This window comes from Myotis daubentonii, chromosome 1 (assembly GCF_963259705.1).
Source record: "Myotis daubentonii chromosome 1, mMyoDau2.1, whole genome shotgun sequence".
Classification (NCBI taxonomy): domain Eukaryota; kingdom Metazoa; phylum Chordata; class Mammalia; order Chiroptera; family Vespertilionidae; genus Myotis; species Myotis daubentonii.
In genome coordinates, this window is record NC_081840.1 from 24,492,130 (window position 1) to 24,520,066 (window position 27,937).

Sequence of the window (27,937 nt, forward strand, 5' to 3'; positions counted from 1 at the left end):
AGGCTTCACAGTAGCCCTTTTATGCCTTAATGACAATGGCTCTCAAATTTTTGGACCACAATCCCAGTAAGAAATACCTTTTACACTGTGATACAGCATATACACCAATACACACTCATACACACTCTTCCTCCGACAGCCTCCATCGGCTTCACTCTGTGTTATTTCATTTCATTAAAAAAATACATCAGGTGTGACCTCTTAAATCGATTCATGATCTACTTGAGAGTTATGATCTGCAGTTTGTAAAACATTGCTTTAGAGAACATCTGACATTACCTTTAGCAGTTAATAACTTATGCAATAAACCCTTTTCTCTGATGAGGAAATATCACCTTAGGCTTTGATATAAACTCTAGCTTTAAGGCTGAGATTTCTGACATAAATATTCCATTGTAACTTTTTTTTTTTTGGCTGTTCATAGAGGCATCTATGCTAAATATGGCATCTGATGTAGTATCTAGTGCTCTGAGTCTGCAAATATAATGCAATAATGTAGCTTACCAAAAGAATATTAATAACATTTATGGTAACCCATGGAAAATGTCTTTCCATTTCCCCATCAGAACCAGCTTAGCTTCTCCTCAGCAGTGGTCCATTTTAACATGCAAACTCCATGGATCTATCACCTCTGTTCTTTCTGTTGGCTGCTAGGAACCGCCACATGTACAGAACTCTCGTATCATGTATTGTGGACACTAATTTTTCAAAAATTTCCTCCTAGGCCACACTTTTCCTTTATCCCCCGCCCCCCCTCTGTGCCCTCCATGCACACAGAGATGCCCTCACTGAGTTTTAACTTGGTGATACTCTATATTCTACATGTACCTTCATTAGCTGCTTCAAGTCCACACTGCATCAAGTAGAGATTAATAAATAATGACACAGAAACAGCAATAAAAAGAGACAAGTTGCTTTCATTTTGGGGGCCTTAGTTTCTTTGTAAAATGAAGTTTTGAAATTAATAGTCCCTAAACTTTCTTCTAGCTCAAACACTCTTTGAAACAGTCTTTGAAGCTGCATAACATTTAATACTAAATCTGGTTAAAAGAACCCATTAGCCAAAGATTTTCTCTTCTCTATCGTCTTCATTTCCATCACTCTTAACAGACAGCTAGAAACCTGCATACCCCACAATTACGGGATGTGGTCTGACAAGGCCTAAGCAGGGAGTAGGGATTCATTCATAGAGAATGGAAGACAAAGCTTCCAGGAGCTACACCCAGCCATTCTGCCATTTCGACTGCCTCCCAAGGCAACTACCCACTTGCTTCCCATCACTCATTGCCCTCTGTAAAATACCAGAACGATACAGAGGTGAATCCAGAGGTGAGCAGTACTGAAGAACAAAGGTGACAGCTGGCTTCTAACGACACGCATGGACGTTCTAAAAGGACTTGCAATTATATCATCCCAAGTGAAATCTGGTGATGAACAACTCTACCACTCGGAGCTCACAACAGACGGCACTCACAAGCCCCACAACTCTCCGCAGTGCGTACATCATTACGCAGTCATCAGATGAGAGAGCGAAGGCCTGGGGAGACTAATTCGCCCACGACCACAAAGCCAGAACTGGCAGAACCAGGACTGGAACTCACAGAATTAATCTACTTTTGGGTAGTCTTAGGTCAGTCACTAACGAAAGGACACCTCTACTCCAAATCCCCAAATTTCTTCACCTTACAGTGTCCATCGCATCTCCGGGCAGAGCTGATGACAAAATGGAAAACTGGGCACGTTTTAAAGACCTGTGGTCAACAGAAATTACAAATTCAGTGCTAAATGTGACGCACAGTGACGTGCTGAAACCCTAGGTCAACTGAAACACCACTCTATCTCCTTATTTGCTTTTCCAGTTTATTTGTTTCCTTCCATTTCTTGTTACCCATTATTCTCTCCTTTTCCTGTAAGACACTAAGAAATGCAGATAGAAACACAGTTCAGCAGAAGATTGAACAAATCATCGTAAGACTGGACTCCTGAGTCAGGAAAGTTAGGTGTCTTGAGGGCAGCGAGGTCCCTGAGTGTGCAACTTTGGCTTAGGAAAAACACTTTACCTCATCTGAAAACAGAGATGTGAACCAGAGCATCTCTAACAGCTGCCCTTCTATCTTCTGCATTTTTAAAAACTTTGTGACCCATTTGTATTTATAAGGTAATTTGGTCCCTTTATGTAACTTGTTGGTTTTTCTCTCTTTCTCTTAATTGCTTTCTTTAAAAACTGCAGGTGACTGGCTCCCCACAGCGTAAGGGCTCCCCATGCCCAGGCGTCACCACCAGAACATCAGTTTAAGCTGCTCTCTGGGCATTTTCCATCTTGCCAAGAGAATGCTGTTGAAGATTCAGAGGTGACAGATTCGGAGGTGAAGACAGATCAACACTGGTCACGAGCTGGTGGACGGGTGAGGGCCCCCCTGCAGTGCAGCTTGCTCAGGGCGCTGCCTTCCAGGGAAGCCCACAGGGAGGCACCAAACCTGCTCGGGCATCAGCCGGTGGGCCGGCTCTAGGGCAGGCTCGGAACCTTTCCAAACCTTGTTCTCCTCGTTGTTTTAATGGAGGTAGGGCTGGTGGGAAGATTCTTGAAAAAGCCCGGTACACAGGAGGGGCTCAGACAGTTTGCTTTACTTTCCCTACCCCTTCTTTTCCTTAATGACTCTCCCATGTGAACATACATGGATGTTTGTAATTATGTACAATCACCCCGCCACCCCGGGCACCCAGTGACCCGGAGAAGGGGGTGGAGTCGGGGCATCATGCCTGGAGGGGAGGCCTGTTCTGCCTCTTGCTGGAGCTGCAGTAACAACTGACAGAGAAGAAGAGAGTGACTAGTCAAAGAAGAGCGTCATTAGTCGCTGGGAAAACAGCAGTGGGAGTGTGAAGTGCGGAGGAGAAGGAGAAAAATGACAGAAGAGAATTATCTTATTTTGCTAAAAATCATAGCAAGGTGTTACTGCTTCAACTGCTCCTCTGAAGTTGGTCTAAGGGAGGGTGGGGCGAGCAGGGCTTGCAGTCCTGCAAAGACATCGACGGCACCACGTCTCACCTGCTCGGAGGGCCTGACAGGGGCATTTTGGGTGGAAACTGTAGTGAAAGGAGCAGAGTAAGTCTGGGGCCCGTGGGCTGCGCAGTACGTGCACCCTCCACCCAGCCTCCCTCCCACCCCACACCCTGACGCCCTCGGTCATGTCACCACCAGAGCTCCCTGGCTAGGAGAGGATGAGCTAGTGACTGAGAAGCAGTGTTGGGACAGATACGGCTCATTCATTCAGGGGTGGGTGGGAGCTGCCTGTCCTGGTTTGCAAGTGTGAACTGTGAGCCTGTATCCCAACTCTGTGTTAAGCGGGGTCAAGCTAGTAGCTTGAAATTGGCCGCTGTGGGAGTATTTATACCACAGGAATCAGCAAATGTTCCAAATCAAGGCTCTTTTCCCCCACAGAAAGCCAGGTCACCAACAAATCCCTGCTTATACTGGTGTGTGAGGAAAGGTTTGTACCCCTAGCATACAAAGTAGCAGTTAAGAGCTTGGATTCTCATGCAAAACTTAATGATGACCTTAAGAAGTTACTAACCTTTCTAAGTCTTTGTTTCCTTTAAATAGAAAAAAAATTAATGGTATTTACCTCACAAGGTTGTTATAAAGACTAAATGCACTAATCCATATGAAAGTGCTTTTCCAGGACCTGGCATATTAAATACTCAGCCAACGTTGTTTTTACCAACACACCACAGAAGGCATTGCTAGCCTGGTATGTCACAGTACATAAGCCACCTCCTATCATGGACCCATCTTTCTAGTCACTATCCACAACCCATGCCAGCAATGTTCCCACTCCATCCTGTGTCCTCACACACCCGTTTCCCTCTCCTGCCCCCAATACAAACTGGGGACTAGAAACAAGGGGAAAGATCTCTGAGCAAACAAGGTGGCATCGAGAGACCTACAGGCTTCCTTTTGAGGAGATTGGTCCTCAGACCAGCAGTGACCGCTGTGCCGTGTGTAATTAAGGTGGACAAGTCACAAAGCTAGGTTATCTTCTCCAGTTTATGGCTGCCTGCTCAGAGACAATAAAGTAGGCAATCTAGAGGAGAGATCAAGGGACAGAAGACAAACAGCCAAAGGGAGGAGCCCAGAGCAGCTGGAGAGCTTGCAGGACCCTCACTGCCTTTCTGATGCACCCCAAGAGCCGCCTCGAGTCCCAGTTCAGCAGAATGCTGACCCTCAATGCTGATGTGCTTGAAGAAGCCAGAGAAGACCTGGCTCACTCAAAGGCAGGATAGTGTGCAAGGCAGTTTTAGAATATTTACGCCCCTCCCCCCAAAATAAATAGCTGAAATAAAAAGGTCTGGATATATATTTTGGTTTCTAGAGAAATCTAATCATCCAAAACGGAGCATTTCTTTCTTTTTTAAAAAATGTTTTGATTTTTTTTTTTTTTTAGAGAGGAAGGGAAGGGATGGAGAGATAGAAACATTGATGAGAGAGAAACATCGATCAGCTGCCCCCTGCATGCACCCTACTGGGGATTGAGCCTATAACCCAGGCATGCGCACTGAGCAGGAATCGAACTGGTGACCTCTTGGCTCATAGGCCAATGTTCAATCACTGAGCCACACCAGCCGGGCAAAATGGAGCATTTCTTAAAGCGGTCAGACAAAGGGATTTCACCGTATTTTCACAGAGGTGCATACTCTCTAGACCAGTGGTCGCCAACCTTTTGGATCTCATGGACCACCAGTGGTCCGCGGACCATCAGTTGGTGATTGCTGCTCTAGACCATCCAGGAGGGAAGCAGTATTAAGAAATACTACCACAGTCTGGCCTGCAATGTTTGGTTTGAAGAACTGAAGTACATTTAGGTTGTCATTGCTGCCTATTTTTAAAGACATCAATGACCCATCATAACTGTTCATATAATTTACCACCTGATGTTCATGCATCTGTGAGAGTGCAGGTGCAGACCATATTTTGGGGTGGAGGAGAGATCGATAAAGAATGTATATTAAGAGAAACTCTTAGAAAATAATGGGTTCAAAGCAAATTAACAGATTAAAAAAAAAAAAAAAACTAGCAAAAATAGCATGTGTGTGCCCAAAGGAGAAAAGTAACAGTTGATTAAATTTGTTCCATCAAGAAACCTCCCCAGAGACAGAGAGATTGAATTTTCACCAGCGCTGCTGGCTTGGCAGGAGCTGGGAGGGCGGGAGCTCCCGGGCTTCCCTTTGGGGAAAGGCTGGAACCAACTGCCAAAGAACCGACAGCAGGATCGGCTCATCTGCAGCCAATTCCTGACACACGGATGCAGTTAAGAAAAAGCCTGGTCAGTCACGTTCAGCCCTCCAGGCTGAGATAGCCGGGTCGAAACAGCACTTTTGAGTTTTGGACGGCAACTGGGTACAAATGAGAGATTCCTAAGAATGAGTGTCACGCAACATAAAAGGAAAAAGCCTGACAGCTTGCGATGCTGCGCGCCTTCTACTGTGAAGTGTGCACTGGTTCTCAGCTACTGGTGCAAGATGTTTGAGATGCTATTACCAGACTTCTCTATCTGGAACAGCAACTTCATAAATTGAGAGATGTAAATCCTGGGAACGGTCCAAGTGAGTCATTCTTTCCAGCTGCTGCTGCCACATGCCGAAAGGGAGCTGTCCTGAATCAGACTTGCTGTGGATGGAACTTGCAGCGTCGCATGTAACCTAGTGCTCCCACAGCACCCTACTCCCCTACCCAGGAGACCTTCCACACGGCACACAGACCCAGCCCCGGACCCTCAGGCTCAGCTGTCCAGGCAGACCTACCTCCGTGGGGTGCAGTCATCGTGCGGGGGGATAATGACGACCTTCACCGTGACGGACGTCCTCAGGAGATCGATCATCTGCTCGTGGCTCAGAGTGGCCACCGCCACCTTGCAGATCTCCACCAGCCGGCTGCCCTGCCTCAGCCCTGCCTGCCAGGCGTAGCCGTAGGGCTCCACGTCCGCCACGATGCCCTCATAGTTGACATGGAAGCCAAGCTGCCCTAGCCCATTCCTTCGCAGAGTCATCTCCACGGACTCACAGCCTTTTGACACAAACTAGACAAGGAAATAAAAGACAGCCTGGTTTAATGAAACGGGATTAAGCGTGGACAGGAACTGGCAGTACATTGCAAACAGGGTCACTTCTGAATACTCTGCTGCCAGCTGAAGAGCAGTCTGGTTGTTTCCCCTTCACGGGTCTCCATTCATTAGGCCAAAAGGAACATATTTGTTGCATCCAAAGAACTCAATAGCTTCACCGAAGTGACAAGGAAACCTCTAACAGAGACCCACAGGGAGCTGGCAGCCAAGAGAAACCATATTCTGCTACTTATTCTGTCCTTAAAAACATTCAAGGCAGCAGATATCCAATCAAACAATTCTTTCAACAATGAACGCAGATTGGCTGGGCTACATCATTGGTCACCAAGGCGGTGGGACCACACCATGGTTTCCAACACACACAGTAAGTGTGTCTTCCCCTGTCCTACTACTTTTCTTTCTGAAAAATGATGGAGAATGACTGTCAGGTAAACTTGGTGTGGCTTCACATTGTCAAGGGGGGTTTGCAGAGGAGCTGATAAAAGCATGAGCCTCAGTGACTTGGCTCTGGTCCGTCCTGGAAGTTTTGTCAAAGGGAAACTGCACGTGGGTTATGGGAGGAAAGACTCACCTGCAACCTTCTGACAATCTCCTTGATATCCTCATTGTTAGTGAAACTCTCCACCGAGACACATTCTCCTCGCTCGTAGAAGATTTTGAGGCTGGTGTCAGTTGAAGTCCACCCTATCACGTCTCTGCAGGAGCAGTTGAAAACCACGCTCTTTGTTTCCTGTTCGATGAGGACGATGAACTCATTGGAGACCCCGAGAAGGCAGTCTATTTCCATAGCGTTGGTGTAGTCCTTAGCGCGGATGGCCCACACAATGGCCCCCATGCTGCTCAGCTCAGCTCCTGGGTACGGCTTAGACTTTTCCTTCTTCTTGGAGGCCAGAGAGATGAACGGGAATTTGCCAGAGGGGTCAATAGAGGTATTGGTGACATTCTTTTCAGCCAGATCCTTCAGGTATTCCTGGCGCGTCCGAGTCGCCATGGCCCGGAACTTTTCTGATTTGTGAGCAGCGTTTTCTGCATTTATCACTTTGGCCAGAAGGAAGTCCCTGAACACATTTGACTTAGGGAAAGTGACCCCTTTGGGGATGGGAGGTCCAAAGGAAGGCACATCTCTGGACCTGGTGACGGCCACACTAAGAGAAAAAAAGCAAAGATCAAAGAGAAAAAGGCTGGTCAACACTTTGCAGTCTCAAAGCATGAGAATAAAATACATTTTCTCTAAGACAAAGATGTCCCTCGAAAGGAAAATAACTGTCACTGTTCCCCAAGAAATAACACACATTTCTGCTTACCATGAGCACACTTTTTCTTTCATTCAACCACATTTAGAATTTATAGAACACATTTTTTTCCAGGCTAAAAAACCTCCCAAAAACTTAAAGTAAAAATATTCTTTTCATTAACAAATGGTAAACCAAATATAACTCCATAAAAAAAAATTTACTCACTATTCTTCATAAAAGACAGTATTTTAAATATCTGCTGATTCTTTCCCAGAGGAGTTAGTATAATCACATGACCATTCAGAACAAGTACAGATTCTGTAAGAACATTAGTGCGGTTTCCATTTTAGATATGACGCTCCTAAGCGAATAGCTAATCATGAAAATACCAAAAGATGCATGACGTAGAGAGATGTATTAAAATTTCTTTTTAACTAAACAAACATTACTTGTTGGCCTATGCGTCAGGCATTATGCCACCAAATCAAAAGCATTATTTAAAAATGAAAATTGACATTTGAGTAAGGTATTAAAAAGATTTTGATCTTTACAGTTATAATAGCAACAATGCTTTAAAGTCTTATTTTTAAACTGAGCTATTCTTTGGTCCACATTCTCTACTTTTGGTGTTTGACAATTTGTTTGTGAGGAAAATGTTTCCCTTTTCTCATTCCTTTAAGCAAAATTGATCAAAGAAAGCCTGTTTGACACTTCTCCTGTACATTGCTAAAATGGGCCTAAGCACCAAACGAGAATCTATAATAACCTATTATTTTTTTATTTCAAAAGGGAAAACACATTTCCTAAAACAACAAGAACAACAGGAATTAAATAAAAACAAAGAGGCTGTGTGTTTTGTATCATGTCCCAAGGTCTCATCCAAGGCCTCAGCAAAGTTTGAGAGGGCTAGAAATGATGATCCTAGCAGAGCAAACACGCCTCTTTTCAAAGTAGCTACTTAAAGGGAGTTAATTATGCAATTGTAAAGCAATAGAAAATCAATAGAAAATCTGTTTCTTCTGAACCCCCAGAATGGAAAGATTAGAGAGCATGCATCTTTCAAATTACATTGAAGAGCTCCGCTTCATTATTTTATCTTTTTATATATACTTACATATTTGGCTTTTCTTTTGTTTTTTTTTATTATTTCATTTCTGTTAACTCTCAACTGAAATATTTTTTTCCACTGATTTTGGGAGAGAGTAGAAAGGAGGGAGGAATGGGAAGGGAAAAAGAGAAAGAGACAGAGAAACATTGATGTGAAAGAGACACATCTATTGCCTCCCGCACACGCCCATGCAAGGCTGGAGATTGAACCTGCAACCCAGGTACACTCCCTTGACCAGGAATCGAACCTGGGACCCTTTGGTGCATGGGCTGATGCTCTAACCACTGAATGCACCAGCCAGAGCATGGCTTTGCTTTTCAAAAAAAGATTGCTTCTTGTCAAAATAGGATAAGTTGAAAACAGCAACTTCAGGACACAATATATCTATCCTGTCAGAAAATGCCACCAAATGGTCTGTTTGTTGCTTTTCAGAAATTTATTATTATTTTTTAAAGACTATCTAGTTCACTTCATGACAAAGAAAGTAGCAAGCAACACTCCATTTTCTAACTGGAGAAGAGAATTTGAAGAAACATCCATATGTAGTACAGTCTAATTATGCAAGTATTAGAGAGGCAATTTTTCTTGTCTACTGTGAACTCTCTGGCTTGAATACTGACAGCTGTATAATTTAAATTTGATCACGCTATATATTTTTTAAGTCAAGCAAAAGATGCTAAAATCCAGATTTGCTGGCTTTTCTAAGAGGAATCCTGTGAGGATCCAGAAATATTTAACATATTTCATTTTTAAATTGGCAATTTCTTTTCTGGCTAATTTCACTTCAAATCATTATTTTTTTCTCAAGAAGCAACTGTGATTTTATTTTAAACTAGGGGCCCGGTGCACGAAATTCGTGCACTGGGTGTGTGTGTGTGGGGTGGGGGGGGAGTGTCCCTCAGCCCAGCCTGCCCCCTCTCACATACTGGGAGCCCTCAGGCGTTGACCCCATCACCCTCCAATCACAGGATCGGCCCCTTGCCCAGGCCTGACGCCTCCGCCAGAGGTGTCAGGCTTGGACAGGGGACCCCCATCTCCCCATGATCACTGGCTCTGGCCCCCGCCCAGGCCTGAGGCCTCTGGCCCAGGAATCATGCCTGGGCAGGGGACCCCCATCTCCCTCTGATCGCTTGCTCCACCCCCCGCCCAAGCCTGACGCCTCTGACCCAGGCTTCAGGCCTGGGCAAGGGGACCATCATATCCCCCCAATCCCCGGCTCCACCCCCCGCCCAGGCCTGATGCCTCGGCCAGAGGAGTTGACCCTCATCACCCTCCGATCACCAATCACCGGATCGGCCCCTTGACCAGGCCTGAGGCCTCCGGCAGAGGTGTCAGGCCTGGGCAGGGGACCCCCAGCTCCCCGTGGTTGCAGGCTCCGCCCCTGCCCAGGCCTAACACCTCTGGCCTAGGCGTCCGGCCCGGGCAGCGGGGACCCGCAGCTGCAGCGGCACCGCAATCGTCGGCTCCGCTTTAGGCCCAGGCAAGGGACCCCTAGCTCCCGGGACTGCCAGCTTCGACCGTGCCCAGCTCCCATCGCTGGCTCCACCCCTACTTCCTGCTATCACTGGCCAGGGCGGCAAAGGCACCTGATTCTCCGATCATGGCTGGGGGGCAGGGCAAAGGCGGCCCCAGGGCCGCCTTTGCCCTGCCCCCCAGCTCTTAGCTCCCCCCTGGGTTTCCAATCACTGTCAGTGGCAGGGGGCTTCTTCCTGCTTTCCCTTTCGCCTCCCTGCATTGTGCCTACGTATGCAAATTAACCGCCATCTTGTTGGCAGTTAACTGCCAATCTTAGTTGGCAGTTAATTTGCATATAGCCCTGATTAGCCAATGAAAAGGGTATCGTCGTACGCCAATTACCATTTTTCTCTTTTATTAGATAGGATAAGGAGAGGAAAATGCTTAGGAGGGGGTGTGAATATGAACACCATCTATCCACTTAACCCTTGCACTCACTGGCTTCCTACAGATCTATTTATTAACTGATAGAACTTGAGACAAACAGACGGAAAACCCACCAACAATTAAAAGCCTCTATGAGAAAAAGAACTGAATCCTTAACCTATAATTATCACTGATTCACTGTGGTAGGGAGGTTAATGATACAGACACTAAAGTCAGTTTTGCATCATTAGAAATAGAATCTTTACTGAAGAAGATGAGGAAGATGATACCCTAACATGCTCTTTTCAAATAAAGGTTTCTGTTTTGGGTAAATCTAACTTTTCTGCAAGGTTAAGAGGTCATTAAGTTAAGTACCACAAATTCTGAACTCTTGATAATAAGGCTGCCTAAAGCTAAGTAGGAAGAATATTTTGCCTCTTAAGAAGTCTTTCCAGAATTTCAGTTTGCTGTATACAGACACTTAAAATGTATTAATTATAAATGGTTCTTGCTATTTTTAAATAGCAGATTCCAAAGGGCTTCTGCTTGGTGTTCCCACATCTGCCTTGTATGCAATACTGTATCTCCTTAGGATACATTCTTTAGAATTATAGCCATGCCTTATTTACTCAGAATTGTGCAGGACTAGGATGTTCTACTCAAGAGGGTTATCTGGAGGACAGACAGACAGAAGTTCAGAGGCTGAACAGTTATGAAAAGTGAACACTGGATGGAAAGAAAACTTGGAGTATTCAATGTTCCTCAAACTCTGCCAATACAATCTTGAGTTTCATCTTGGTTTTACATTCTACTCAAGAATATGTTCCCTTTTACACAAAATATGTTCTGTCTCCAAAATCCTGGAACACGCCCGAGGGGCCAGGAAGGTGCTCTGTGTCTTACTCGGTCGTTTGTCATATCCTTGAACCTGCGTTTGAACAGCTGGTATGGATTCTTCCCTTCTCCAGGAAACAGACCGGAGAAGGGAAATGATTGCCCAGAGCTTGTTCGGGAGAGCAGGATTGGAATCTGAGCTTCTGGACAGCTGAAAGCCTGCTCTATGACAAGACCACACTTATTTCCCCTGAAAGAACATTTTAAACTTCCCAGTCTTGAGGTACTTGCAAAAGGGACCATCCATAAGAGTCACATGGCAGAGAGACCACCCAAAGGCTGTTTATAGTGGGTCTGGACCTTGTAACATTTGCTGACATCAAAGACCTTGGAAAAAGTAGCACTACTTGATACCCAGAGCCAATTTCAAGTTGGGACTGTTATAGACACATCTGAACAGAAGCCTCAATGGAAAAAAGTGAGAATAAGATACCTGGACTTTTGAAACACCATGGGAACAGCAGTAAATTTCTAGCCCAAAATTTAAAAGGAAGGGGATTTAGCATTAAAACAGAGGGAGTTTCCCCTTCTTGGAGCCTGGATCAGATTTCCAGCTGGTGAGCTTCCTAGAAAGAGAAAGCAGAGCTGGGCAAAGGACAGGAAAGACCGTGGAAAAGCAAATGTGTGCCCATCATTCGCTCCCTGGGGCTTTCGATTTCCCATAGCATTCACTAGCCAGCACTCGTTGAACACCCACTATACACTGGGCACCGGGCTGATGTTGAGGATCAAGGATGAGATGGCGTAGGCTCAGCCCTCCAGAAGCTCCAAGTCTGGTGGGCGCTACATCCAGTGGTTTGCATGCTCCCCTGGGAGTTGTGGGGTGTACTGGAAACACTCGCAAAGGCACTGTTGCTAGACCTGGGAGGTAAGGGGAGCCCTCCAGAGAAAAGAAAGCAGGAATTCATCAGATGAAGGAGGGGCAGGGGTGTGTGCGAGGAGAGACATTCCTGCCCAGAGAGGAACATGTGCAGAGGAGGGGCAGAGTACAGTATGTTCTGGGAGCTGTAAGTAGCTCCACATGTCTCAAGAATGAAACGGGGGTGAGCAGGGGACTGGTGGAGGTGCCAGGGGAGGCTGAGGGACAGGAGAGGCCAGATCCGCAGGACTCGAGCTGTAGGCTGGGCTAGGCACTCTGAACTTTTCCCTAAATGGCTTAGGTCATGCACGAAGAGCGACATACTCAGATCTGTGTCTTAGAAAGTGCAGCTACATTCGACAATAGGAATGCTAATTAATTATGGCTTGGAATAGACTTTCTGAAAGACATTTCCACCACTTGATCCACTTTGATTTTTCCCGCTAGCTGAAGCTTGCATGTTTATTTTTACTCAAGAGAAGAAAAGGAAAGGGGCATTTAATGTGCGTGTACCACACTCCCGCCTACGTGAGATACTTCACTTATGGGATTTAACTAGATGTCAAGCACCCTTCCATGCACAGGAAGGGAAATTTAAGATCTGAGAGGCTGAACAATCTGGTCTGATTCCAAGTGCTTTCTGAGCTACATCACACTCACTCCTTTCAACATGTATTACATTTTAACCACTGGATATGGAGACCTTTCTGAGAGGAGAAACAGATTTCTACCTTCCTAAATATAGTTACTTACCATAAATTAACATTTATTTCAAAGACTCAGGATCATTTTTATTATGAACACATTACTATACTAGTTCTAAAGTGAATAATTCTTTAATTTCATAAAAAGTGGGTCAATGTTCCAATTTTCAATTGTTTAAGACATTCTAAGATTTATTAATAGTCTTTTTTTCTCAATTGATCCAAATAAGGCCCACACATTGCAATTAATTAATTTCATCTTAAAATTTTTTTTTCTGTTTATTCCCCTCCACTTCTCTCATTTTCTGTTTTCCCTGCAATTTACTTATTATAGAAATTAGGCTGTTTATCACAAAAAGTTGTCCAGAGTCTGGATTATGCTGAAACAAGAACCCTCTGTCTTTTGTATTTCCTGTAGTTGGCTTCTCTAGAGGTTTGGTTGGATTCAGATTCAATTTGGGGGGGGGGGGGGAAGGGGGGGTAGCACTAATTCATTCATGGGGTTGTGTTCTCCCCTTATGCGACACATATTTATCTCTTTTGGTGATATTTGCAGCAGCCTTTCATAATTAATGTCTAGATCCATTAATTCCCTAGTTGTTAAATAAATGGTGAAAAAATTTTTTTCACTGTTTTTGCAAACTGAGGCCCCTCAGGGTGAATGAAGTATATTTGGTTTTTCCCAAATCAAGTGACCCTAATCTGCAATGCTTATTGAATTTGTATTTTTGAGGTGAATAGTTTTCTGCATCTCTCTTATCAGTAATCACATATTGATATTTCAATACATCTTGGGCACTAAATAGCTCCTTTATCTTCTTGATTTGTTGCTTCTGCTCCATCAACTGGATCAGAAAATTACACTCATTGTCATAATATAAATAAAATAATAGAGACCAGGGGTCTCTTTTATCAGGTATGGCACAAGCTTTAGTACACAGACGTAGTCATTAATTTCTTAGTTCCTAGCTGTCTACTACTCAAGGGCAACTGGCTCTGTGATTAGTTTGAGTGAGTCAGTTTTTCCTATGTAAACTTTCCAGAGAGAGAGAACGCTCAGACCAGGGCCTCATTCTCTTATCTCCGATGAGGATTTTTCTCTCTTGGTTACCTTGTTACATCCCAGGGCCTAGAACAGCACCTAGCACATAGATGACAAGGGCTGGCAAGAACTGGTGACAAATAAATGAACAACAAGCAGCTCCAAACTTGTCTTTTTGAGATTATCTTGTATGTTACACTGGCTACATTTTCCTAAGACTCTGTTTACAGTGTTCAGTGTTATCTGATGGCCTCCCATTCTAAGGGCCTCCACTGGCTAGTAAGCTTTCCTACAGTAGTAGCCTTCTCACTGTATTTTCCACCTTCCTGTGGCTGCACTTCAGTGTATACTGCACTCCTGGCATTCTTTTCCCCATTGAATTCCATCCATCTGTGCTTTGAAATACACATTAAATCTCATTTTCTCATTAAATGCTCCTTGTAACTTCAGCCTATACTGAGCCCACATTCTTCTACACAATTACAGCAAGAAGCTCCTTTGAAGAAACCACTCTTAAACTTACCACGGTACAGACACCGAGTAGACATCAGTGAATAACGAGAGTACTCACAGGGGAGAAAGTTGGGAACAAGAGCTTTTAAATGATAAAAAGCAGTCCGATTACTCTACATCATGGAGTGATAATTACATAAATTTAAATAATTAAATAAGATGTAATAACTATTAGTATAAGTAACATTAAAAAAATTAGCATAAGTCAATGTATTGCCGTACTTTTCAACCAAAGTACTCCTAATGCAAGAGGCCTATCATATCCCTAGGTGTTTAGGAAGAGGCTGGGGTATGAGAAAAACTCACAGGTATAAAAATTCTTTGAAGACCCACATTTTATCTTAAAATTGATAAAAATTTCTATGCTACTTCAGAATACTTTTCAGGAGAAAAAAAAACCCTTCACACCCATTTTGCTAAGCATTAAAGGCCACATAAGAAGTGCCCTGTTTATTCTGGGCTTTGAAACCTCTCCTGACCTCACCACTTACCCCAGGAAACATGCCTACCTTGGCTGGAGAAGGAATGAGAAAAATTAATGCACCTCAAGTTTACAATAGGAAAAGATCACATTTTAGTTTCTTGTTATTTCCTTCAATGATGTTACAAACTGATGTGTTGGCTTGGATTTACAAAAGGGCAAAAGTCAGTTTATAAGCAATGAACTGGACCTTCAAACAAGCTTGGCCACTAGGAAATTTCCAGACTAACCCACCCATGTGACCAGCAGGGGTGTGCAGTGTCCTGCAAAGGATCCCAGCCTCACATGCAGGTTAAGATCCAGGCGACAAACTAAAAATAAGAAAAAGTCAGCAAAAATCATGATCTTCAGGCTGGAGGTGGGGTGCCGGCTTGAAAAGAATCAAACAGGTGTCACCTCCTCACCTAGCCAACTGTTGAAGAAGGTGAAGACACCTTCCTGCCTCCTCAGTCTGTGTAGACTTGCGCGTGTGGCTACTGAGCTCCCCAGGTGGCCAGTGTGACCAAGGAGTATTACATTATATTCAATTCCAAAAACTGACCCTCAATTCACCTATTTGAAAGCTTGCATCTTTAGAAAAATCTGAGTATGTGAGCCTACTTTTCCAACTGCAAGTTCTATGAAATCTAAAAGCAGATTATTTCCAATGAAAAGCATCTTGAAATAAGCAATACGTCTAAAATGTAGCCTAGATTTTCAAATCTAAGTCCACAAACGCTTTGTCTAAATAAAATGCTTTCCCATTGAAATATAGGGCAAGCCACATATTAATTTTATATGTGTAATAGCCTTGTTTTTTAAAGTAACAAGATATAGAAAATGCATGCTGTGTACTGGGTTCATGCAAAGGATTTCATGCTTTGAAAGCAAAATCCTTGTGAATGGTCACTAGGAAGTTTGGGGAGTGGGAACCTTGATAGTTTCTTTTAAGAACCATTCACAAGCATTTAGCTCTCAAAGTAGCATGAAATCCTTTGCATGAGCCCAGTACTCAGCATGCTTCAAGGGAGAGGGTATTTTCTAAATGCAGTCACTCATCCCATTATCAATGCCCTATGCTCACTCTTACTCCACACCCAACTGAAGCAGCTTTCAGAGGCCAAGTCCTTGAGAAGAGGCTTCAGATCCAGGTCTTCTGTGTTTGCATTTCCACCCTGAGCCTAGGAATCCAAGACCTCCCTGGTCTTGGGTTTTCACTCAGGGCTGGCGTCTGGAATAGCTGTCGTGTCACTAGCAGGGCAGCAAAGACCCTGCTTCACATGGATGGGAGTGAGGCACTGAGACCGGGCTCGGGAACCAGACGCAGTGTGTGTGAACCTCGGCTCTGCCCAGGACCAGCAGACCCCAGGCAAGCTCTCCCTCTCTGGACACTTAAGTTTCCTCATCTGAAAGTGGGGATGAAAACAGTACCGACCTCATAGGTTTTTCAAATGAAGGAATACATGTAAAGTGCCTCGACCAGGACGGGGCTTATAATAAGAGTGCAAACATGCAGTTACTGTGGAATGTGCAAGGATGGTGGCAGCCAGCATTAGTCCAGAGTAACCTTTACTTGTTTTGTTCCCTGAACTTGCCAGCTCTACACCTATAATTAACTTGCATCATACCTGGAGTTAGAGAGTTGTGGATCTCACCACAATCCAACTCCCAGTCTGTGTTGCTACTTCCTGCATAGGTGGCTATATTAATTCAAAAATAAATATCCAAAATAAACAAAGCCTCGTCTTCCAAATTTTAGGGATTAAGATATAATAAAATTTCATATTGTGAAAGTATAGATTCACATTAGAAACATCTTACTGAAGCTGGAATATCTTTTCACATCTTCTTGGCACTATGCGTCCATCAACCCAGCATCTTATCCTCATCACCAACCCCCTCCTGTATTCTCGCCACGGCCTCTGTGGGCAGATGCCTGAATTCTGAGACTCGTAAACCTGGGTCTGTGAGGGACACTGAAACAATTCCACTAAATGCGTAACCAAGCCTGGAAATGTCTCTAAGGTTGCAGCTGGAAATGTTAGAGTGAATCAGTCCTAAGCAAGGGTTTGGGCTTTTTAAATATTTAGTAATTAAAAAAACAAACAAAACAACCTTCTCTACTAACTATGATCATTCTTCTCTGCTCTTGCCATACCAAAAGCAAAATATAATTAGCAGTATGAGTAATTAGTTGGGGACCAGATGGCATGGATGAAGGATACCACCTAAGGAGGAAGTGCAAATGGAAACGGCAGGTGTCTAACCAAACACGTCTGGGAAATGTCAATGCCATCAGGTTACGTCATCGTGTGAATTAAACCATCCACTGGCACAGTTTAAAGGCAAAAATAAATAGTAAGAGAGTCCCCACTGCCCCTTCAGAAAGCGGAGCTGGAGGGGCCTTGTGTGTGACCCAGCCAATGCCCACCAAGCCACTGCACAGCATCAATACCTGTAGCAGACACTGTCCGTGCAGGGGTTGTGAACCCTGACGATGACGAAAACGTGCTGAAAGTGGGAGCGGATGTTTTTTGGGCTGAATGGCTGTGCTCCAGGCTCTTGGAAAACAATTGTTACAATATCATTTCCAATGTGCCGCTTCCGTAGGAGCTAAAAGAAAAAATAAGCAAACAACCTAAATGACAACGCTTGGCTTCTACCTCCTCAGTTCCCTTACGTAACAGCATTTAAAACATTCATTATGAATCAGTACATGTTAGGGTAGGTAATGTACACAGTTATTGTCAATATTTTTAGCCTGTGTCTTATCATTCCCTACAAGGAAGACTGTGAAAATGAATATTCTGTAATTTGCATTATATACATATATATATGCGCAATATATATGTATATGTATATATACATACATACATATACATATATATGTGTATATATATATGTGTGTGTGTGTATATATATATATATATATATATATATATATATATATCCCATTCAAATAGATCTATCTAATATCTGGCATATTATGCCAAGTCCCAGCATCTCTAAATCCTTAGTTTCCATAACAACAGTTTTGTTCCATTTTCATATAAGAAAGGAAGTTGCCGTAGAGAGCATTTTTTTAGAGATGAGAATGGCTGAAGTAATTACAACATAATTTATGTTCTGGTTTAATTAGCTTCATTTACAGAAACGTGGCTAAGGTGTTTTCAGATACACTTTTGGTATCACAAGCTGGGAATGTGGAAATTAATAATATTCCAGAATGATGTAAGAATTTAAAAGCAAGTTAAATTTCAAGTTAAATAGCTTCTTTAACTATAGTGAAAGGTACTTCAGACCACCTTCTGTTTCACATTACAGGGTGTTTTGGAAAGGTGGCTTTCAAATTCAGGTACCTGGATCATCCTAGGCCAGTGCCTTTTCAAGAGGGGTTTATTAGAACATTTAAATCAATAGTGTGAAGAAAAACTAAACACATTTTGTATTTCCCATATTTATTATATTGAGGCTTTTTGTAAGAAGAAAAATAACAAGACATTTATGTAAACTATCCACCATTATTTATTTATTTTGTTAATCTTCACCCAAGAATATTTTTCCATTGGTTTTTAGAGAGAGTGGAAGGGAGGAGGAGACAGAGAGAGAGAGAAAAACATTGGGGCTAAACTATCCACCATTAGGCACAAGCTTGCACTTACAAAACTTTAAAAACAATTCTCCAGTGACTTTAACTTACATAGACTATATACCAGTAAAATCAGTGATTTAGTATTGGCTGCCAGTTGGGAGAAATAATAGCCTTTTAGATTAGGGTTGAGAATTGGAAGTTAGAATGCTCAGGCAATGTACTTTTAACCTTAGGAATTTCAAAGCATCCCAAATTATCTTCTAATGAGGCCATTTACTTCATTTCTGAACATGATATATTATCAGATGTTACAGAAATAAAGGCTGGTCTGTGTTGATTGTCATACAGAATATACCCATTATTAAAGATGATTAATCTACTCAGGATCACAGACATACCAAAAATACAATCAGTATATTATGTTATTTCTGCATACATGATGTCATTGTCTTTTGATACATTCTTTCTTTAAAATATGGCTTGATATATAATATTAACATATAATATTAATAAAGGGCCCAAGCAGAAATAAATCTATCTATGTCACATTAAATATAGTGAAAGTATTTATAAACAAATTACTGCAAGAAGATTTAAAAAGATAAACTTTGGGTTTTTTTCCTCAAGCATAAAGTAATCTGTATAGAAGAAATAAACTGTTTAGCTAGAAAACTAAAATTTCTTAATATGTAATAATACCAATTAATCTTTCATTCTGATTGGTACATAATACACTTGCTTTGATTGGACTCTAAAATTAAATAATTTAGATAGTTGTCCATTTAAATGTTTTTTCTACTGACTAGTCAAAATAAGTTTAGTATATTTTTCTTAGCATGTTTTCCTCTCAGAGAAATCTAAAACTGGAATTTGCATAAATCAAACTGTCAACAAACTCCAGATCAGGGAATTTATCTTAAAATTGGTTTATTTCAGAGTCAGAACTGATTTATTGCTTTGCTTCCTATTTTTGATTACTTTAGTAATCATAAGAGCAAAACTTTATTCCCCACATTTGTGATTTAATCAAAGTTAAAGTGATGAAGTGTTAGATTAGATCTGTGTTTGGGTAAATTCTATGAAAGAGGATGTGATTCATTCTGCAGCAGGCCTGTGCTCTGTTAGTACAACTGGCAATAACAAAATCCATACGCGTTTTAAGGTCAGACGTAACACTGGACTGCTTGTGTTTATAATAGCTATTAAAAGGAGAGTAGCTCTGGTTCTTTCAAATTTTAGTTTGGTATCATTTATTTTGAAATATTTCTTAACAACAACAACTACTACTATATACTCTAAAACAATACTGCCAGTTTCCATTTTGCTCTGAAACAACCTGTCACTCATTAGCACTGTGGTTTCTCAGTGGCTACATTTTAGTAATAGGCATTGTTTAGATGTTTTAAAAAAGAAACTGTGTATGATATACATAAACGTAATTGCTATTTATGTTCCTTGCTATCTAACAAACATGTTAAGAAAAAAAAAAACATTCTTCTGAGAGCCCATTGACACTTATTCTACTTTTTCTACTTGTTAGAATACCAAACCTCTTTTGCAATAGGAAATGAAACACCAATACTTTCCTGCTTTGTACATTGGCCTCTTGAGATGAAACTTCACCCACTCATATACATTCTTTGCAACCTTGCAGAGTCATCTAATCACCATGATTTCAACTTGTTCTCTTCAGATTCCGTGAAAACATCAATCCCCATGGGTGAAAAGCAAACGATTAACTCACAAAGCCACCCAGCTGGCTGTTAAACTAGAATTTGTGTCTCTTCATTTGTTTTCGGCTCATTTGCTATTCCTTACTTCCACAATATACAAAGTTTCCTGCTGCTGTGACAGGTGCAAAGTTAAATTCTGGTTTAAGATTTTACAAACTTGCTACCCTGGCTTCTGGAGAAAATGAAACAAGGGTGAAGAAACAGAGAGAACACAAGGATCTCTTACCTGTTGCTTGTTGTTAGGTGTGTATGGCAGCATGGTAGAAACATGGAACATAATTTCATAGTCTTTGTATGTTGTGTACAGAGAATGGGTTCCAGTGGAGTCAGCTACAGTGAAAAACAAAAAAGAATGATGAGATGACTATAAGAATAGAAAAAATAGTTCATTTAAGAGAAATATCTCAAAAAAGAAAAAAAAAAGATGGTTTAGGATGAAAAGATCCTAGACAAGATCTAGAATAGGTGTTCTTATCCATTTTTTTGTACTTGATTCCCTTTGGCAGTCTAGTGAGGCTAATGGACTGCTTCTCAGGATATTTATAAATGCATAAAATAAAATATATAAGGTTTCAACAGAAATCAATTATATTGAGAATTCAGTTACCAAAGTAATTTTAAAATATGATGCAATAGCATAGGATTTATGTAACAAGTTTTAGCAGTTGGTCTAATAACTATTATAAATTTGGTGTAGTGATGCCATATTTTGAGATATCTATCATGACAAACAATATGATGACAAGACCTCTCTTTTGGCAATAAAAATCCCAGGTAGAGCTTTACTAACTACTGTGGTTTGTTGCCTACATTCATAATCGAAGGAAATGCTAAATTTCAGCTAGGGGTTGTGGACCCTGAGAAAAAAATATACCTGTCAAGAAGGATTCATAATGGCTAGTTGGGCTCACATTTAAAAACAGAGCCTAACAGCTTTCCAAACTGAAGCCTCTCATGTAAGCCATGCTCAGGGAGAAGCCTGTACCGAACTGCCTGCCTGCACTGTATTCCTGCCATCTAGCCAACCCTTACAAAGGAGTTCCTGGAATCATATTTCAACCAACAGAACGGAGACTTTCCTTGTCCAATCAGAGCTCCATAGTTATATCCTCATTAACATCTTCCCTGACCTATTAGGACAGTGCTTTTTGGACAAGTCAAACTGTGAAGATTTGGAGCCTTCATTTGCATGAGGATGGACCACTTAGGGACCACAACATCGGATGCTTTATTCTTTAGGCATCCAATGTAAGTCAGCTCCCCTCTGGTTCAGAGAGTGTACTTCCCTTTCCACAGAAGACTGCATTTTTCCAGCTGGAGCTGAAACACCAAAGACAAAACACTGAAAACATTTCAAGGAACTGGGATGGAGAAGAGCAGGCAAAGCAGGACACAGCAGACCAGCACAGAGTCAAGTGGTGCAGAGCAGGCAAAGCAGAGCTATGTAGTTGGAGAGGGACCTTGCCCAGGGCTGCCTCACCCCAAGGCCACCTCTCAGCCATACTATTCCACAGCCATGCTGCTTCATGACTGCATTGGCACCATGGTCCCCATGACCATCATTCAACCGGGTCAATAAAAATAAATGTAAAATTCTTTTCTATTCAAGTTCACAAATTCCTGAATTCTTTCCATAGACAACAAGTTAAGAACATCTTTTCCAATATTTCTGATTCAATCAAGAGAACTATTTTGTTCTTAATAGATGGAAATTCAACAAGAATGTAATACTGAACAACAAAGGTATTATAGTCATGTCCACCAATTTTTTTAAGACTAAGTGCATCCTGCTCTCATCTTCCTTACAAAAAACAACAACCTTTACCCCCTTAATCATTAACATATCAGTGTGCCCCTAAATACCTGGAAACCACAGAAGAGAATTATTAACTGCTCAATTGAAAGGAAGTGTCTTTAGATTTGAAGGACTTATACTACAAGGCTGCTAAATGAACAGAAGTGCATTCATTCTGGGTCAACTCAAGCCTATCTCAACCACATTTTTGAGGACCAGAAGACTTCACTGAATTTTAAAGAATGATGCTGCAAGACAAAGCCTCTGGCATAAACCAGAAGGCAGTCAAGATCTCAAAATTTAGTATGCACAGAGTCTCCTGGGAGCCAGTTTAAAAGGCCAATTCCCACGCCTCACCCCCAGAAACACTGCTCACTGGGTGTGGGGCTGGGTGGAGAAATCTATTTTAATAAACACCCCCAGGGTGACTGGAATGCAGCAGCTCCACTGCCCTCAGGCACTGCTCCAAGAATAGACCACAGGGGCAACTTGCAGACAGACTTGTAAAGAAGTTCTAGAGCCCTGAGTTTCAACCTTGAGTGTCTTGGAGGATCTTAATTTTGAAGCGGACACAAAATGCGAGAGGTTTTAAAAATAAGCTAAAAGAAGAATAAATAAAGACTACTTTCCAAAAATTGCAAAAATACATACTAACATATAACTCTCCAAGAAAAATATCTTCTAAATGTTAATGGCTATTACTAGAAAAAAACTAGATTCAAGCAAGAGAATAAATTACTACAATGCATAATTGAACTACTCAAAGACAGGTCTTGAGCCTGAAGAACTTATCTATTCTAAGGTCCTTGCTATAAATATCTCTAGAACAAATTAACACATTTTAAAACTTTAAAAGTGAATATGTCCGCTTTGATGTGTATTTACATGCATTTCAAGTCAATTTTAAGCAAAATTAATGAACTAGAAAAAAAATGTGTCATCTAGTATTCATTTATTACATTTTGCTTTATATGTCTGTCTAATTTTAAAAGGATTAATGCCAGAAAGGAAAACCGAAGACAACCCAGAAGATCATCTGTTTTTCTACGTCTAGTCCTTTCTCCGTTTCCTCTGTATGCCTCATTTTTTATATTGTCTGCTGCTTGGCCAGCCTTTTTCTGGGGACCTTAGAAAACCCCAGTTTTAATGATGATTTTAAACAGTTTGGAAACAGTTTCAAACATTGTAAAGATGAAGTTAGGGCCAAAAGAATGAAATTTTCCTGTCTGAGAAGAGAGAAATTTCCAAATCTGAAATTATTATGTATATGACAGAGAGAATGGAAAATAAAAGTTTGCTCTATTCACTAAAGAATAAGGCATGCAATGTTGTTATATTTTTAATGAGCTCAAAATCACGAAACCATGAAAGATTTAACAGAATGACAATTAGAAAAATGACAAAAACCCTTTTATTCTCTGGTTGGAGAGTATATTGAATAACTTCTAAAGGGAAAATAGATTTGCAGAAGAACAATGAAAAGAAGACAATGACCCTTCATATTTGTATAGAGTTTTAAAAGTTAGAAGTAAGTTCTAGCATCATATTGGTCATCTTGATAATCACGTGATTTGCCTCCAAATCATCCTACGAGTGGCATATGTCCACTAAGAAGGTGAGCACCCTACGCTAAGCTACAGAAAGCAAAATTTCTAATATTCAAACTAGATGATAAGAAGACATTGAATAATTGAGGAATGCTAAGAATATTCTTCTTAGCTGCTTTGAAAAGGTAGAGATAGTGATAATATCCTACATTAGGCATTTCTATCAGAGGACGGTATGAACAGGTTATTAAGTTCCTAGAGCAGTTTCAGATATGGTCAATGTCATATTCATCCTTGACTTCTCTTTTGACTCAACTCTTATGCTTTTAGTTAATAAAAAACTTGGATGATAAAGCTGTACATGCATGAATCTGAATCAGGAAAAGCTAATTAGAGTGTTATCTAACCATTTTCTGGTCACTAATAGACATGTTAGAGTTAAGAAAAGCTAAATGAAGGAAAACAAGTCCATGCAATTGAGTTTTGGAAAGTTATTAGTTTTAAAGATTTATAAAAACAAGGAGAAGAGTAATCCCATTAAGTAAATGCACAGACTAATAAAGCTGATAGAATGAAGAAAGCTTAAGCTTAGTTTATTGATGCCCTCACTACTACAGAACACATCAACTGCAAGACAAAATCACTGACAGGCTGTGGGCCTGACGCTTATCCACGATCTGAAATATTATGAAAGGTCACTGGCTGCTGGTTGTTATCCACAGAAGAGCCTCAGAGCTGTCTTCTATGCAACCTTGCCTCAGGGTCTGGGGATACAGAGCCAATGCTCAGAAACACAGCCAGGGACTAGCGCTGACCTCTGGAACACTGGCATGTGTTTGTGCTGAGGCACACTTCTGCCCTGTGGTACCATTTCTCTTACTCACTAATGAAGGATTTGGGGAAGTCAAGAATTCCACCTGCTCTGGCATCTACCATATGTACTAGTACTTCTTCAGTATACCGTTAGCCATGATCAATCAGGAGATGAGTTACCTTACTTCAGTGAGGATGGAGTCAAGAAGAGGATGTACTACCCTTAACAGGCAAATTCATACTGTGTCCATTCAAGGAATGTATGCGTGTGCAGGTGAATGAGCCTGGGACTCCAGGTTTCTCAAAATTGTTAACATATTGAGATGAGAGGGTTAGAGAACATAAGGCTGGTACTTAGGAATCAGTCACTTCTATTTTCTACCTACTGCTCATTTTGCAAGATACCTGCAATTACCTGGATTCCCAACTGTTAAGTATGAAGATCTGAATTTGAATGCCAGTAGCATCATCTGCTAAATTACCACACAAATGAGTCTTCACTTCAATGCTCCTCTATAATCTCACTAGAGGCCTGGTGCACAAAATTTGTGCATGGGACCGGGGGGTTACCTCAGCCCGCCTGCGCCCTCTCCAATCCAGGATCCCTCTTGCAATCTGGGACCGCTGGCTCCTAACCGCTTGCCTGCCTGCCGGCCTGATCACCCCTAACCACCTCTGCCTGCCGGCCTGATCGCCCCCTAACTGTTCCCCTGCTGGCCTGATTGCCCCTAACTGCTCCCCTGCCAGCCTCATCGCCCTTAACTGCCGACCCCTGCTGGCCTCATCGCCCCTAACTGCTCCCCGCTGCCGGCCTCATCGCCCCTAACCATCTCTGCCTTGGCGCCTGCCACCATGGCTTTGTCCGGAAGGATGTCCAGAAGATGTCTGGTCTAATTAGCATATTACCCTTTTATTAGTATAGATTGTTCTGAGGATTAAGTGAAATAATGTATATGAAAGTGCTAGTGCATAAAAGATGTTCAAGAAATGTGTTGATTAGAATTTAGAATTTTGTGCAGTTGAGATAAAAAGTATAGTTTCCTTAAATAGGGCCTTTTACATATTTTAATTTATATGCCAAGTGCATCTCAGCAATACTTGAAAGAAAAAAACGTACACTATAATAGAATTCACAGTTAAGGAGGTGAAAACAGAATCCTTTCTTCATCAGTCTCTGGGACTCCAAAGAGCCCTATGCATATGTGCAAAGTTTTTGAAGATGCTAGTTTTATCCTTTTCCCTATCAAAGTTTAAATATTCCAGATAAAGAAGATTTACTTCCTTTATGAAAAGTCTAACATGTCTTCTAAGACCCTAGATCTCAATGGTTTTTACAATCAACACTGCTCAAAACGGGAGAAGCAACAAGCACTCACTAATACTGCAGCAAAGTAATGAAGGCTTTGAAGGAATGATTAACAAATGCTTCTGTCTCTGAGTGCTGATTTGACAAACAAGCCTCAGGCAGAAAAGAATTTCTTAAATAATAATCCATACGTACAGCTTAAAATGAGGGTGGTCTCCACATTTCAAATAACAAACTGCTGCGGGTGGGGAGAGTTTATTTTTTATTTACTGCAGTGTGACAGGAGTGTAAGTATCTAGAGGTATGTCATCCAAGTAAGGAAACAATGAACCAAAAAATCCACTGCTGCAAATTTCTTCATTATAGAACCCTGACACATTTGTAACTTATTTGCTAGAAATCCTTATTTCTGAGATGTGAAAATGGACTTTGTACAAAAATTGGGAAAAAGAAGAAATGGTTCGATAATTCCTTCCCTGAGCTTCTCCCTCCTTTACCGAAGTACTAAAATCTGAATATAACTATATTACATGATGAGTAGGGCTGTCTCCTGGGATGGCATGGGTGTTTTTAGTACAAGGGCTGAGAGAGAGGAAGACACAGCCACAAGGCAGAGCTCTGGACTTCAGTGGGCTTAATTCTACATTCATGCTTTCTCCGAATACTTCATTAACTATGCCCTAGGATCTGTTCATTTTCCCCTAATGCTTCCTAGCTGTCTAACCTTGGACATGTTATTTAATCTAAAAAGAAAATTCTGGCCCTGGCCAGTTTGGCTCAATGGATAAGAACTTCGGACCGCATACTGAAGGGTCGCAGGTTCGATTCCAGTCAGGGGCATGTGTGCGGGAGGCAACCAATGGATTTGTCTCTCTCACACCAATGTTTCTTTCTCTCTCTCTGTCTCTCCCATTTCCATTATACTCTTTCTGGAAATCAATGGGAAATTATGCTTGGGTGAGGATTGAAAAAAAGGAAACCAATTCTGTAAAATGGAGCTAACTGATACCTAGCAGGGTTTGTGGAGATTACATGAGATGGCATCTATAAAAAGTATCTGGGACTTCCCTTTCTGTCCATAATAGTACTGAGTACAGAACTTGCTCTCCCATTGTAAGTAGAAAAGTTGACAATATATCTGTAGCAATTTTTCAGACATTTTACAATAGGTAGCATTAGATAGTGATCCCTGAGAAAAAGAATCAAAGGTGAGCCTTACGATTCTACCTGGCTTTCTACCTGGAGGCACTTTTGGAATAAAGGCAGAACAGAGCTCGGAAGAGGGAAGCCAAAATAGACTGGTATTTACGAAGCCTGTGGTAGCTGATATTTGCTGATTATAGTACCAAACAGGAGGAAACTACCCAGTGAAAGAGGTTCAGAATCTGCATAGGGGTTCCCCAAAATGCAGGCTGAATATTAAATTGCATACACATAGAGATTCCAAAGCAATGCGAAGAAAAACTATTAGTGAAATAACCTCTATCAAAGAATTGTAAGCGAAACACTTCTCACAGTTAACATGGTGATAACCAGCCAGAATAGAGGTACTTCACTGAATATGCAGGTATTCATGGCCTTACTACTACTAGGAGGGCCAAATTAGTCAGAGAGTAAAGGCTGCGCTAGGTATGCTTCAATAAAGCTTAAGAATAAGATTCATGTAGATCAGGCTATTCTGTAAGTAATTCAACTGCCTACCCAAAACAACTCAATACTCTTTAAAGACAACAAAATCCATACAGTCAACAATGAAACACTCATAATGTTCACTAGGCAATCAAAAATAACCAGACGGCCTAATCTCCAAAATTTATAGGGAACTCATACAACTTAACAAAAGGAAGATAAACAATCCAATCAAAAAATGGGCAAAGGACCTAAATAGACACCTTTCAAAAGAGGACATCCAGAAAGCCAAGAGACATATGAAAACATGCTCAAAGTCACTAATCATCCGAGAGATGCAAATCAAAACAACAATGAGGTACCATCTCACACCTGTCAGACTGGCTATCAACAAATCAACAAACGACAAGTGCTGGAGAGGATGTGGAGAAAAAGGAACACTTGTGCACTGCTGGTGGGAATGCAGACTGGTGCAGCCACTATGGAAGACAGTATGGAGTTTCCTTAAAAAACTGAAAATGGAACTCCCATTTGACCCTGTGATCCCACTTCTAGGAATATATCCCAAGAAACCAGAAACACCAATCAGAAAGGATATATGCACCCCTATGTTCATAGCAGCACAATTCACCATAGCTAAGATCTGGAAACAGCCTAAGTGCCCATCAGTAGATGAATGGATTAGAAAACTGTGGTACATCTACACG

The 27,937-nt window shown here is 41.6% G+C and overlaps 1 protein-coding gene across 32 annotated transcripts in view; it reads right to left on the reverse strand.

Moving 5' to 3' along the window:
• The window catches only part of SIPA1L1 (signal induced proliferation associated 1 like 1), a 352,094-nt gene that overhangs the window by 63,480 nt on the left and 260,677 nt on the right, over positions 1-27,937 (reverse strand). For all 32 annotated transcript variants that reach the window (XM_059691698.1, XM_059691696.1, XM_059691712.1 and 29 more), the window contains 4 exons: positions 20,367-20,470; positions 17,271-17,428; positions 6,691-7,264; positions 5,800-6,074 (listed from right to left, as the gene is read on the reverse strand). In XM_059691698.1, coding sequence (XP_059547681.1) covers positions 5,800-6,074; positions 6,691-7,264; positions 17,271-17,428; positions 20,367-20,470 — 1,111 coding nt within the window. The remainder of the gene's footprint in view (positions 1-5,799; positions 6,075-6,690; positions 7,265-17,270; positions 17,429-20,366; positions 20,471-27,937) is intronic.